The sequence below is a fragment of the Engystomops pustulosus genome, chromosome 3, assembly GCF_040894005.1.
Source record: "Engystomops pustulosus chromosome 3, aEngPut4.maternal, whole genome shotgun sequence".
Lineage (NCBI taxonomy): Eukaryota > Metazoa > Chordata > Amphibia > Anura > Leptodactylidae > Engystomops > Engystomops pustulosus.
Window position 1 is genome coordinate 157,459,249 of NC_092413.1, and position 15,254 is coordinate 157,474,502.

Genomic DNA, 15,254 nt, shown 5'->3' on the forward strand with positions numbered 1-15,254 from the left:
AACAAAAATAAAAAATACCATACTAAGGACTAACATATGCAGTTTTTATACAGGAGAAACATTCTGGAAATTGATCTTTTCAGTAGTTAGGATTATGCCTTGGTGGACATGACTAGGTTCGGTTTAGTGTTTCTAGCAATGTTTGATTTTAAATACTGTACAGTTTAATAAATAAACCAAACAAAGCTCCAATGAAGAACAGTCACTGCCAATAGCTGCAGATGAATTGTTGTCTTCCAGTGGTCTGCAGCTTTTCCCCCACAGTTTTTTTTTTTTTTTTTTTGAAAGAATAAAAAAAAAACAACAAAACAAAAAACATGTATTAAAACGACCAGTTTCCAGACCTAACCAATGGAGAAGTTACAGTTCAGTGCAAAATACTTTTATGACTGCATTTTCTAGTTTTCCTCAGGTGAAGAAGTGGTTGCATATTATTAAAAATGTAACAAAAGCAGCTAATGCTTTCTGAACAAATATTATGCAGGATCCCCCCCCCCCCAATTCAATGCCATATTTGAAACAAAACATTTCCTATAGCCAGCACTTTTTTCTTTTTTTTTTTTCTTTAATGTTTCGTATACTATCTCAAGGCACATCTGATGATGTATTTAGAACACAGTAGGTATCAACTTATGTTTAACATGTTTATCAGGATCCCTCCCCTTTCTTTATTCCAAATGGAGGAACTGAAAGTGTGGTGTAAAGACTGGCGATCCTTAATCTATCTTTGGCAAGCTTGTACAAGCACTATTGTAAAATGTAATGTAAAGGAACTGTAAACTAGGACACTCCATTTAGGACACCCCATTCAGTATGGCTTCTTGTTTGCTCCCATCTTGACTGCTTGCTGCTTTTCTTTCAGGGGTCGGCAGAGTCTTTGAAGAACTCTCACCATTGGACCCTCTCGGTCCGTTTGTGACCTTTTCAGAAGGTCCATGTTCTTCAATTACATCCTTTACCTGTACGATAGAAAGTTTAGTTAGAGGCAATAATAGAATTCGACCCAGGCAGATCACGTGTTTCACATTTACTGACCATTGGGTCACAAAGCAGGAAAAGTACATTGCTGGACTTACAGTGAAGATAAATAGGTATCGATAAAGGATTTTACAGTAACCCAAAATACACTGTCCATTCAATAAAAGTGCTTAAAAAGGTGCCTACTGTGAGATTCCCAAAAAAGAACTCAATATCTGGAACATCTTGTAATTTATTCTTTGCTTAAAGACTGAAATGAAAATGGTTTAAGCCCAAACACAGCTCACCTTTTCCTTTTTGCCCTTAGCGAGTGCTTCTTTAGGGAGGCTTCTCTGTCGGCTCTGAGACTCTGCTCTTGAGATATAGTCTGCCACAGTCACTGGAAGGTGAAAGCAGTATGTGTGATAGGTTAGTAATCTAATAAGTTACACATTAGAAGTTTAACTTTCACAATAGCACATACAACCAGGTGAGAAACTGTCTAAGGTCCCCTGCCCATGAGTGATTTTCTCATACAAATTCTGTCAGTCTACAGATTCATTGCTCGTCTATTGTGTTATGCACCCGGCAGATGTTTTCACAGTCCATTTATCATTCAGAGAAAAACGTAGCATGAACTCCGATTCTAGTTGTATGTGAAACTCGGCCATTGAAGTGAATACGACCAAAAAAATTTAAAAATGGCGCACTAGAATGGCTTCCTACGTCACTTTTTCACACTTGTTTCAAGTAGCTTAGAGCTGCGAAACTCTGAAACAACCAGGATTACATGAGGACTACAAGTAAGAGAGATGTTGACTGATATTTGACTAAGGCTACATTCACACGAATGTATAGGGGACGTATATACGGCCGACGTATATACGGCCGACGTATATACGGCCGACGTATATACGGCCGACGTATATATGTCCCCCATACACGTCTATGGCCTCACGGGAAAGGTACTGTGCAGCACCATACTGTTCCATAGAAAGATAGGACATGTCCCATCTTTCTACAGAATATGTCACCGTGCGCTGTGTATTCCCATGGAGAGGGGCGGGGGTGAGCAGCTCAGTTCGTGGGCAATTGGCTTTAGACAGCTACCCTCTTTACAGTGAATGTCTTTACAGCATTACCAGTATAAGTACTTCTATCAGAATATAGGGTTACACGCAAAACAGATACATCAAACAACACACACTGCATGGCCAAGTTTCATCTGTGCACAGTTAACATATTAGTAATACATCAGTAACATGACAAAGCAAGATGATCTACTGTACTAGGACACACTTAAACTCTCCTCTGGTCTACATTTAGTAAGTTGACAAACATGGCATAACCCTTTTGTTAAAGTTGTCACTGATACAACATAGCATTAGCACCTGGAAACAAAAGCAAGGCAAATTCCATGCAGATTAGTTATCAATAACTCCTCCATGAACAGTTACCTGGCTGTCTATCTTCTGCCTGACCCCTGAAGCGACGTCTGCGGCTACGATTGCGTCGCTGGGGTTTTTGATCACTATCGTCTGTAACAGTATGGACAAGTACATGAACATCTTGACCATCTAAGATGAAGGCAAGCTTTGTGAAGTAATGTTCACCTCGATTTGAACTATAGTGGTCTAGTTCCCAGCACAAGCCTTGCAACCATCTGCCAGTGATCAACTCCTACCAGTAAAAAGTGTACAGAGCTACATGCAGACAACTTGCTGGAGATTATCTCCCTGCAGTTACCTAGATCACTCAATATACAGAGGTGTCTGGCGCTACGTACAGATTGCAAAAGAAGTGCAAAGTCTGCAAATACGACAAAAAAAAAAAAAAAGTTCCAGGTGCCAGACCACCATCTATTCAATACTATGGACAGGAGCCAGCAATATCACAATTCTGGAGTAACCCTTTTGGAAATAAAGTATGAACCATTTCAGAATCTTGCTGTAATAAATGCAAAATAAGCAGTCTTACGCGACAATCACATGAACGTAATGGGAGATGTATATATGGCTGCAAATTTTCGGCCAGATATACGTCCCTCATAGTGATCTATGCTCAGAACGTGCTCTATCCTTCGACGCAAGAATGGGCGTGCGGCTCCATTTACTACAAAGAGGGGAGGGGTGAGTAGTGCTCATCCCAAGTCCTCTCCAGCGAGCCGAACATGTAGCCGCATGGGCACATGTTAGTAAAAATGCAGCCTTACTAAGACTGTGCAAATGTAAGAGGACCTTAGAAGACGTGACCCTGCTCAAATGACGTAGTGTCCAATGATGAGTTTTAACTGGATGTTCCACATAGCAGCAGTTCTCTAACGCAGACTTGTAAAACCATGAGTTAGGAGGTAGGACAAAGAGTAACTCATGAAGATTCAAGAGTTGCATATAACTTTACACATTGATTTTCTTAACATTGCAGGCAAGGAGAAAAAAAATTTAGGGATAAGGGCAAGGTATAAATCTCAGTTTTTAATTACATATTTATTGCGGGTGGGTTGATTTGCATGACATTTTCTCCTTATGGACCTGTGGTTTAGGGTCACAAATCAACCTTTTTACAGGAGAAAAAAACAAACAAAAACCTTTAATACCTGCCTTGAAAAGAGTCTGTTGAGCCATATTGGACTCACATCAGAAGACCTCATCTCACAAAGTGGCGAGCGAAGCTTGTTTAATGCCAGGCTTCATAGCGCATGCAATTTCCCTACATACTATAGAGACAAAGCATGCGCAATGAAGCCTGGCATTATATAATCACCCTGGCAGGGTGTACACCTGCTTCACTTGCTGCAAGGCACAGGCCCTGAATGGTTAAAAATCATACAGGGCAATTGGGACACTAAATCACAGGCCCATAAGGACCTGTGAGTAGTTTAGCCTCCCAAATTCAACGACAGGTTCCCTTTAAAGAGAGAGGCAGGAAAAACCATTTCTAACAACTTATTCTGTCAGAAACTAAGTACTATAACAGTACATTTTCCACCATTGTACGTCAAAGAGCTGTTGAAAACTTCTTCACTTTGTAAGTGTTGGGTGAGAATCAGTAGAACATTTTTAAAAGACACGGATATCTACAATAAAAAGCTCCATACCCAAGCCATTTTCATTGACTGATGCATTATCAGATTCAGTCATTCCATCCATGAGAGAAGCATCTTCATCAGTCCTCCTCCTTCGTGATCGCCTTCTGCGGTTAGTGCTGTGGTGGGATTCACTTGCATCTGTATCGACTGTCTGGTCTGACTCAGTGTTATCAAGTAAGCTATATGGGTTACTGTCTGGATCCTTCAGAACTAAGAATAAAAAACCAAATATGAAACAATTTTTTGTGTGCGCACAAACAATTTTCTAAAACCAGATAAATCCTTTAGTGCACCAACATTTCATTTTCAATCGTAGTCAAGTCTATAATCTAATGCCAGTCTTTGTATATTTGAGTTTGATCAAATTCATATACAATTGTTTAAAAATTAAAGATAAAGCATACCAGAGCTGATAGAAGATTTTCCACCCCTAGATCCCCCACGTCCTCGCCCTGTAGATCCACTACGTCCTCTCCCACCAGGGCGCCTCCGGCTGTCTCTTTGTTGGCGATTTTCTCTATCATCTTCACCAGCTAGAGACCAGTCACTCAATTCGTCTTTTCTTTCCGATTCAGTTTCAGAGGGATTGGACAGTTCAGAGTTTGTACCTAAACAACCAAATCATATCATAATTTTATAATAAAAATTATACATTTTAAAAATTGACATATGATGGGGATTCATGGGGACACACAATGCATAATATAAGCAACACAAGTCATAACAACAACAAAAAAGTCATAATAAAAGACGAGACCAAATCTGAAGAGGTGGACTGCATGATTTTATATATAACTGTGCATATCTTTTTTTGCTATGGAACAGCAGTTTGGTGGTTTACTATTACTATGGTAAACGGTTACCATAGGTAACTAAACAGCTTCCTAGATTGCTAAAATCAGCCTCAATTTCATTAGTCTAAGGACAATGGATGTTGTTTAAATAACCCATTTGAAGCAGATTGGTATTAGATACTAGTAGTTTTACAGTAGGAACAGAAAATATTCAGACCCATTTTAATTTTCTGTTTCATTGCAGCCAATTGGCAAGATCAAAAAAAAAAAAAAAATGTTTTTTTTGCTCATTAACGTACACTCTGCATCCCATCTTGACAGTAATAAACAGAAATGTAGATAAACTGAAATAGCACATGGTCATAAATACTCAGACCTTTGCTCAGTATTGAGTAGAAGCACATGAGTCTTCTAGACCCTTGGGGATTTGACATTCGTCCTTTCAGATCCTTTCCAGTTCGCTCAGTTTGTTGGCGAGTGTTGGTGGAAGCCATGTTCAAGTCTCTCCAGAGATGCTCAATTGGGTTTAGGTCAGAGTTCTGGCTGGGCCAGTCAGAAATGGTCACAGAGTTGTTCTGAAGCCTCTGCGGTGTTATTTTGGCTGTGTGCTTAGGGTTATTGTCACGTTGGAAGGTGAACCTTCGCCCCATCTGAGGTACAGAGCACTCTGGAAAAGGTACCATCCAGGATCTCTCTGTACTTGGCCACATTGATCTTTCCTTCAATTGCAACTAGTCGTCCTGTCCCTGCGGCGGAAAGACACCCGCATCGCATGATGCTGCTACCAGCAAGTGTCAGTGTTGAGATTGTATTTGGAAGGTGATGACCAGTCCCTGGTTTTCTCCACACATCACGCTTAGAATTAAAACCAAGAAATTGAATCTTTGTCTCAGCAGACCAGATAATCTTATTTGTTATAGCCTGGGTGTCCTTAATTGTTTTATTTTGGCAAACTGCATGCAAGCTTTCATATGTCTTGCACTGGGGAGAGCCTTCCATTAGCACACACTCCCATAAAGCCTCGACTGGTAGTTGACTTTGTGAAACTCTTTCCCATCTCCTTACTGCATCTCTGGAGCTCAGCCACAGTGATCTTTTGTTGCTCTTTCTCTCTATCACCAAGGCTCTTCTCCCATGAATGCCTAATTCGGATGTATGGCCAGGTCAAGGAAGAGTTGTAGTCGTCCCAAACTACTTCCATTTAGGGATTATTGAGGTCACTGTGCACTTATGAACTTTGAGTAGTGCTGAGCTCCTTTGGCAGTTACTTGAACCTCATGATTCGCCTGTGCTCTGAAATTCACTGTGAGGTTTATAGACAGGTGTGTGCCTTTCTTAAGTCCTATCAGTTTAATTAAACACAGCTGGACTCCAGTGAAGGAGTAGAACCATCTCAAGGAGGATCAGAGCGAATGGACAGCATGCAAGTTAAAGAGGACCTTTCACCACCCCAAATATCCTAACGTGAACAGAACATCATCTAGGCACTTGCATCTGGATTCCGGGGAACTTAGAATTTTCTTCCTAGCCCCCTCCGTTCCTGAGATATGAGCCCCAGCATCCAACTATTCACTGTGCTGTATTGTCAGAGAGGAGGAGCTGCAGCACGGCTGGGGTCGGGATAATGCTAATACCCTCTGCCCCATCCAATCGGCGGTGAAGATGTCAAAGAGATTGCTTTCTTCCCGTGTACGAGCATAGCTGCGGCACGATCACGGCATCAGGTCTCTGCACTGCCAGGTGCGTGCAAGCTGCTTGACTCTGCGCAGCAGATGAACGCAGCAGCTGCAGCTATGCTCGTACATAGCAAGAATCTCTTCTCTGCCACCGACTGAATGGTTTCTTAGGATATTAGCAAAACCAATCCTCACCCACCCGTGCTGCAGCTCCTTCTCTTCGACAATACAGCACAGTGAATAGTCAGATGCTGGGGCTCATATCTCAGGAACGGAGGGGGCTAGGAGGAAAATTCAAAGTACCCCTGAATCAGGATGCAACATACAATCAGACGATGGTATGTTCACTTTAGGATATTTAGGGTGGTTAAAAGTCCTCTTTAAATATGAGTGTCACAGCAAAGGGTCAGAATACTTATGACCATGCAATATTTCAGTTTTTTTTTTGTTAAATTAGGAAAAATATCTACATTTTTTTTCGGTCAAGATGGGGTGCAGAGTGTACATGTATGAGCAAAAAAACTTTTTTGATCTTACCAATTGGCTGCAATGAGACATTTAAAAAAAAAAAAAAAGTATGATTATTTCCATACCCATTGTAAATGTGTTTTCTAATGACATGGGGTTTCTACAAATTATAGAATCTACATACCATAACCAGATGTGTAATTGGGTCCTCTACGACCTCGGCCCCTTCCACTGTAGGACCTGCTTCCTCGGACAGAGGAGGCAGTACTTTCATCAGTTGCATAACCCTTTTCCTTCTCTGTACCTCGGTTTGATGATGGTCGGAAACCCATTCCAATCTGACGAAGTTGCTCATCAATTTGAAGTCTTTCAAGTCTCAATTGCTCTACCTCCTGATAAATTTCAAGATGGTAACAGGTTACCCCTTCCTAAAAGGTTAGCTCATGGATTTATAAAAAAGTGAACAATAGGTTCAAACTTACTTTTAGGTAGGCAATATGATATTCTAGAAGAACTTGGACATTTCCGATGCTTTCCTTCGTTCCAACAAAAACAAATGGAACCATTCCCTGTACAAATATATAAAAAAAAATTATTCAAAAATGTATAAAAAAAAAAAAAAAAAAAAAAAAAAACCACAACCACAAAAAACACAAAACACACACACACACACTACCCCAAAATATATGACCATAAAAACACCAGAAACAAATTTTGAATTATGTAAAAACAACAACTCACATCTTCACGGGGTAACTTTGTTTCATTATCTCCTTCAATTCTTACTCTTACAACTCCGGATTTATCCACAATCTCCTGAATGACTTTTCCATTTTTGCCAATTACTTTTCCTGGATAGAGAATGTCAAACAAGTAAATTTAAACCATGCACACAAATCTGACCACATTGAAAAAATTAGAGGGCTTTCAACACACACTCAATACAGTAATAAATCTTACCAACAAGATTTCTGGGCACCTGAATAAAATCCTCCACAAATTCCAAGTAACTTCTTGCTTTCTTAACGGCTTCAGCGCTCTAAAAACAAAAGCACATTATTATACTTCAAGGACTAAAACATGTTTCGAATGCTCAAGGTCAAAGATTAAAAGATTAAATTATCAACATAAAATGGGAACAGATTTACTGTATCACGGTCAAATATCATGGAAGAAGTCAATGCTTGCTGGTGGAACAGCAGTCTCAAACTGGAATCATGATAAAGAGCAGTGAAGGGACTCTGTGCATCATTTTGAAATATGAAGCAAAGGGTCCCCCATCCCTGTGCTCAGTGAACTCCGGCCAGGGCTCAACTTTTTCAATGACTGAGCATGGTCGCGCAGCGCCAGCCTTAGTTTATGCCAAAAACCTGTCAAAAATAAGGTGCATGTGAATATTTTTTGCCACATGCTCCCTTTCTGGCACTACACCCATTTTGGATACTAGTTGTAGCATTGTCTACAAACTTGATAAATTTGGTATTTAAAAACTTCTGCTGTAAGCTGATAAAAGTGCAGTCTTTATCTTTTTAACAGTGTCAACAACCCAGCCCCACAAGGATTTCTGTTCCAGAAGCGCCAATCAAAATTATTGGGTTTGTGCTATACTCATGTAGTGTCAGTTTGTCATGTCCATTTTCGTCCCAAACAATGGGACCTTTGCTGTTACTGATGCCATTTTGTGTCATAATTTCCACATTTATATTTACATTTATATATTGTGGTCTTCACTCAACAGACCAAGATGTCATTGCACAGTGAACTCTCAATACCAACCTCTCCATAAATTCGAAATGTTCCACTGTCTTCTTCTAATTCGATAGCTGTAATACCCGGGACTTTCCTGGCTTGCTGGATGTTATTTCCATGTGTACCTATTGCAAGGCCCATTAAATCTTCTCTTACAACAAATTCTTCATGAAATGCTGCAGCAAGTTGCTTTGTACACTACAAAAAAAAATGTAATTTGTTTTGTATTAGCCCATTATAGTTTCATCTCCTTTACATCTATTTTGAGCAGAATTCAAATCCCAGGAAATCCATTCAGATGAGAAAACTGCAAACTATCCCATCATGATCAACATATGGCTTGGCTCCAGCTGAAGGACCCGAAGCAAGTCAATAGACTGTTAAACATAGTTGGTATCAGTCATATAGTGAATGCATAATGCTCTGGGGTATCCTTGAAATATCCAACAATTAGCAGATATCTGGAATTTCTATAGAGATTATCCACATTATCTTTTGTTCATTTTATTTTTCTCTCTTGTGTTGTATATTTAGTTCCTCTAGGAAATATATGAGTACTTTAACAACTAGGTTTCACCCATTTATAAATGGTATATTTAATTTTATATGCAATATTAAACCATCTTGCGCCATTACACCATAACTGGATAACATTGCCATAAAAAAAACACTTGTTTGTTAAAACTGAGCTTTTATGCAATTCAGAAAGATGTAAAATATAATAAAATGAACATACTTCTAAATGTTTGGTGGCTTCTTCATTCCTTGACATCAGCATCAGCTTTGTGCGAATACTTCTTAAGTGCATGTCACTCAGTATATTTACCCGCTTGACTGTTGTTTCACTGGCAGACTACACAGAAGAGACAATTTGGAACTGAAAAATCAAGTAAACTAAAAAAACAAACAAAAAAACCTAACCCAAAACAGTCTTGGCTAGAAAGACCCGGTTTACACACGCTTTTGGACCCCCCCCCCTGCTATGATCTTCCATCAAAAAAAATAACTTGAGACTAAAGGATCTGTAAAAATGTCCATTCCTGTCAACGGCTTCTGTTAGTGTCCGTTTTCACCACTTCCGTTATTTCAAATCTATTGTTTCCCTCCAATTCTCACAGAAGTAGTGAAAACAGACACTAACATAAGGCATTAAAAGTCTATAGACAATGTAACAGATGCATTAGTCTTCAGATAATAAAAGAGGCCCAAAATGCAAGTGTGAACTGGGACTTATTTGCTTTACTCATTCTTGTCTCTCACCATTTGATAGTTATAAAAGTCTATTTTTTAAAGTCCTACATTGTAAATGACTTTAATATATGCGTACAAGAGGGATTTATAGGGCTGATTTATGCCAACAAGAGTATGACAGAGCAATTGGAGAGATTTATAAAAAGCTGATTTGCAGTATTGGCATGGACTAGGAAATATAAAATACCAGACATGTATCATTAATTTGTAGATATAAATTTTGTTCTCTGTGCAACATTTCAGGAAAAGGTGGTCTAAAATTCCTAATGTATGGCCAATTTTAGGCATATTGAAGAGTCACCAAGAGTCAACCAAAATCAGTTGCAAAAGGGGTCTCCATACAGCAATGCATTAGAAAGATATTTTCTTCTGGACATTAATGACCCAATGTCATTTCTCATCTACAATCTCAAAAGCGTGCACAAAAGTTTTTCTTTGCTGCAAGTCTCCACTGGGAAACAAGTCAGACTGATTGCAGTTGTAAGCCGGATCACAATCAGAACCTCCTCTTACGCCATGGCTTAATGACCAGAAGCTCACACTTACCAGTATAATTAATTGATTAGTCTCTGGGCTAAAATACACTCTACATGCTCCTACGGCTTTCTTAAATTCTTTATGCACACTTTCACTGGCACACCTGCAGGAAAACACAAGAACTTCAATAAGACCTATACCACTTCATGACTTTATGGAATCACATCAAAGGGTTTATAAGATTAAGTTAATCTGGGCCACTTGGTTAAATCCAAGCAAACAACTAATTTTTAATGTGACCCAGCAGTTTGTGTATTTCTAGGCCTCACCTGTACTTCACATGTGGCACCTGTCATTGCCATTTTTACAGCCAGGCAATTCCATGCTGCATGTGGTCAGGTCGCAGTATGCATGGGGATCCGAAGGGTGCATTCACACATTGTGTTAACATATACATTTTGTAAACGCAATGTTGACAGTAAAGTAATTAAGCAAACCTCATCTCTCTAGCCATTCTAAACACATACGTTAATACATGTGAATGCAGCAAAAGGCTGCATATACCATTGTTTTTCATTTTATCCAGCAACCCATGATCGGAAGCATTTATGCGCATCTACAATTGGGAGAAGCTCCTCCCTGCTCTGCTGTAATTCCATTCCTAAATGTTATTAAAATAGAGCGTGAAAACAGCCCGAAAAAGCAGTAAGCAAAAGGCAACACCTAATGCACATGCATTATGACCAAAGCAAGCAAAACACACATTGCTACTTTGATGCGTGTTTGGTGAATGCACACATCAGATGTGTTCACACATCTTTTTGGCCTAAATCAGTGATGGCTAACCTATGACATGCGTGTCAGTGCTGACACACATAGCCATTTTCACTGACACACAGCTGCCTGAGAGTTAAGTTTCATCCTACATGACCAGGTGCAGTAGCCGGGAGGCGGAGAGATTGCACTGAGCTTCCGGCACTCCCCCCTCCCCCGGGCCGGCCCCTCCCCATGTGTGAGCTGTGCCTAGCGTCTCCAGTCAGCACAGGTATCAGCATGGGGCACAGCAGGAGAGGTGACCCGGCCATACACCCAGGAGGCTCCTCTGCAGCTCCTGATAGTTGTGGTGGGGGGAAGATGGCAGCACAGTCAGAGGTCACATCGCTGCTGCCTTGTGTGATGTCCCAGCAGCTGCCACCTCTACACTGACCATCTCCACAGCAGGGGCAAGGGAGGACAACCACTCATCATATAGTAAGTAAGGTCAGTGCACTGTATGATAGAAGACAGTCATCAGGGCTTGTGTGTCAGTTTGTGATGTACAAGCCCAGACATTGCGATTATTTTGCTCCTCACGCCTTCTCCATGCCAAGAGGGCATGAGGGAGATGCAGACAGCGGTGCCTGCGCCTCGGTATAACCTGTGAACTTTCATGACAAAGTTCACAGGTTACTAATCTTTTCCACACCTGTCTGATTGTAACTGATCTATTACAATGTGCGATTTGCACATAGTAATAGATGATTGGGAAAATCCCCATATACTGCTATAATGTAGTATGGCACTATATGGTAGGATCAATCAGACAACCTACGGTTAAAGTACCCTAGAAGTTTATATAACTATAAGTAAATAACTATACATATTTGTTATTTAAACTATAAATATCACAAAATTATGTTTTTTTGTCAAGGTGACACACCACCCGAGTTATGCTCGGTTTTTTGGCGAATTTTGACACACCAAGCTCAAAAGGTTGCCCATCACTGGCCTAAATCATGCAATCCTCCATTTCATGAATGGTACCCTCTTTGAGGGCATGTTCACATTTGACAACAGAACTTAAATTAATGGTCCAAGGTCAAATTGGTCTCTGATCTTGGAGAATTATGGCAGCTATGTCACCGACTCAGCCTCTTTATTCTTCATTTAAGCCTACAGGTTACATTACTTTTTTTCCTCTCCTGAATTGGCTGCTTTATTAATTGAATTATGCACAAATTAAGTTCCTGTTCATCTTTTCTATAAAAACAGCTTTTGGATCTGCAATCTCTTTGTTGGTCATTCTAAAAAAAAAAATGTATGAGAAGTTAACTAGTACAGGCAGTCCCCCGGTTACATACAAGATGGGTTCTGCAAGTGTGTTCTGAAGTTGATTTTGTATGTAAGTCGGAGCTGTATATTTTATAATTGTAACCTCATACAATATTTTTTTGGTCTCTCTGACAATTGGACTTTAAAACTTTTGGGTTGTCATAAGAACCAGGATTAACAATAGAGCTCAATTGCAGACACCTTTGATAACTTATAGCTGATTGTTGTAGCCTGGGACTAAAGTACAGTAAATTACCAATATCCAGAGTTCCGTTTGTAACAAGGGGTTGTCTGCAAGTCAGGGACCGCATGTAGTTACTAGTTTGTGAATTACAGCAACAATGGACAATATCAGACTCTGAGTTAGACTGCCCTAATTTAGTCATCTAGGTTCCTAGTGGATGGCCCAGTTTTTTTTTAGTCTGGGAACAGCTATATTCCTGTAAAAACTACTTCATAAAAAAAAAAAAAAAAAAAAATCTCCAATTAAGCAGCTTCCGGGTATGACCGTGAATGTGCGAGACTTGCAGACAGTGGGGTGACGTGAACAGCTGTCTTCAGATCAACAGGAAGGACCAAGAGAATATAAAGAATGAGGGCATGCATACATTTTGAGATGGTGGAGCAAAGGGGAGCTCTGGTGGCGTAGGCTGGTGTGGCTCCAGCTCATTTGCATATTGCAGGAACCTAGAGGAGGAAGTAAGTTAAGGCAGTCTACTATCAGTAAATCTGATGGCAGATGTCCATTGTGGGACTATTCCATACAAACTGTTCACTCAAATAACTAGAACAAACGTTAGAGCACCAGGAGTCAAAAGAAAAGATGCTGTGGAATGTTATTCAGGGAAGAATGCAAAGATTTTAAAAATACAGCAACTTACGCTTCTCTGAGATCTTCTGGAACATCTACCATGCATTTAAAGAAAGAATTCTTTGTCACTGGCTTGTTCTGATTGACAGGTCGTAGTCGTTCAAATGTCACTATTTCATTATATGTAGCATCACAAGCAGCATACTCAATAACATAGAACTAAAAAACAAAATCAGAGTTTGTATAAAATCAGACTGGATCTATTAAAAACACATTTTCTGGTAAAGTTTTTCAATGCTTTAAAAGTGTCATCCAAGCTTTTCATAGCACCTCGACCATCAAGCGTTTAAACTGGCAAATCTATTAGGAGCAATATACAACTAGACAGTCTTGTACTACGCCAGATTTATCATCCCGCATTAGATATTTTAATAAATGTGATGCAACGAACTGTGTAGTTTAACTTTGGGAAATATGTAAATACATTTTCTAGGATGGGATAAGGAAAATATTGCCTCTTGGCTACCTTGTAAGGCTGCCCCCATACCATCAAGTAGCCTAATGACATGATGTGGGATTAAAGCCAAACCAGTATATCTATTCAAGAAGGAAAACTCTTAACTAGTCAAAAGCCTCTCACTGAGGTAAACTAATTCCCTGCACTGTACAGAAGAGACGCAAACACATTGAAACGGTGCTGTCTACAATCTGTTCCTTTTGAAATGGATATACAATCCTGCAACATGTCATTAGGCTTCCTGAAAGTCATGCTTGATGGTAAGGGGGCTGCCTTACAAGGTAACTAAGAGAGAATGTTATTTCTCATCTCATCCTGGAAAACATATTTGCATATTTCCCAGAAACTCCCATTGAAACATCAACAGCTTTAAGTCTGCACAAGCCGGCAAGGTGGCCTTAATTGGTCAAAGTCTCCGTAAGAAAAACCTCTTGCTTCCCAACCCTAGTTCAACTTGGCACAGTCCTACTTTGAGACTTTTGGGGTAAATCTGCCACATTATATTGAAAGGCAATTCCTAAGAAATCACACTTGGGTACCAACACTGCTAGAATGAAAAAGATAAATGAGGAGTAAGAAAATTAATATAAATGCCCCTAGTTACTTGGAAACAAAAAAAAAAAAAAAAAAAAAAAAAAAACACCTACCTCCCCTTTCATCATTCGGACTTTAGCAAGCCACCATCCACATGGTTCTTGGTCATTGGCTCTGGAGTAAACCTGTATTTTTATGAAAGACACGGGTAAGGTAAATGGCAAAATATAAATCATACCAAATCTAATCACAAAGGCTGGCTAACTAATCTTTCAAACATTGCATTAACTGTATTCCATGCGGTGTACATGAGTAATTCCACTGTTTATGGGTAGTATGCAACTTGTATTGTGCCTTTTTGATAGCCCTCAAATTGCCACTTCTCTTAGAGATGATGAGCACACCCCTTGCTGTAGTTATGCAATGCCTCTTCCCCTCCTCAGAACTACTGCATAAATAACTTAGATATTTGTTCATATTATTAGGGAGATGGCATTACCAAAAGTTTCTGGTATTAATGTGGACCATAGATTTATGCAAAATATTTTGTAATCTGATTGTTGTGTTGGCAGACCTGCAAGTAGCCAAAAAATGGAGAACAGCTGCAATCAACAAGTGCCTAGAAGAGACCGAGCATATGCCCCTCTACTATTGTTTTTGCAGCAGTTTGTGCCAACATTCATATGTTTAAACTTATACTTGCCACTGGTCAACCACAGAACTCCCCCAAAAGCTGCAGGTTTCTGCTATACATACTGCACTTTAAATCTGCAACAGACTACCTTATGTCTACATGTATAGTCATTAATTAGTAATGACTCATTTATTGGAAAAGAAAACT

General features: G+C 39.7%; 1 protein-coding gene across 2 annotated transcripts in view; it reads right to left on the bottom strand.

The window, feature by feature from the left end:
* Positions 1 to 251: 251 nt before the first annotated feature.
* FXR1 (FMR1 autosomal homolog 1) overlaps positions 252 to 15,254 on the bottom strand; it is a 31,816-nt gene continuing 16,813 nt past the window's right edge. The window contains exons 4-17 of one of the 2 annotated variants that reach the window (XM_072142735.1): positions 14,527 to 14,598; positions 13,433 to 13,581; positions 10,530 to 10,623; positions 9,469 to 9,585; positions 8,760 to 8,930; positions 7,944 to 8,022; positions 7,725 to 7,834; positions 7,466 to 7,552; positions 7,168 to 7,375; positions 4,450 to 4,653; positions 4,055 to 4,255; positions 2,415 to 2,495; positions 1,266 to 1,357; positions 252 to 959 (exon numbers count right to left, since the gene is read on the bottom strand). In XM_072142735.1, coding sequence (XP_071998836.1) covers positions 795 to 959; positions 1,266 to 1,357; positions 2,415 to 2,495; positions 4,055 to 4,255; positions 4,450 to 4,653; positions 7,168 to 7,375; positions 7,466 to 7,552; positions 7,725 to 7,834; positions 7,944 to 8,022; positions 8,760 to 8,930; positions 9,469 to 9,585; positions 10,530 to 10,623; positions 13,433 to 13,581; positions 14,527 to 14,598 — 1,830 coding nt within the window. In that variant the 3' untranslated portion in view covers positions 252 to 794. The remainder of the gene's footprint in view (positions 960 to 1,265; positions 1,358 to 2,414; positions 2,496 to 4,054; positions 4,256 to 4,449; positions 4,654 to 7,167; positions 7,376 to 7,465; positions 7,553 to 7,724; positions 7,835 to 7,943; positions 8,023 to 8,759; positions 8,931 to 9,468; positions 9,586 to 10,529; positions 10,624 to 13,432; positions 13,582 to 14,526; positions 14,599 to 15,254) is intronic. The other variant, XM_072142736.1, reaches the window with a different exon arrangement.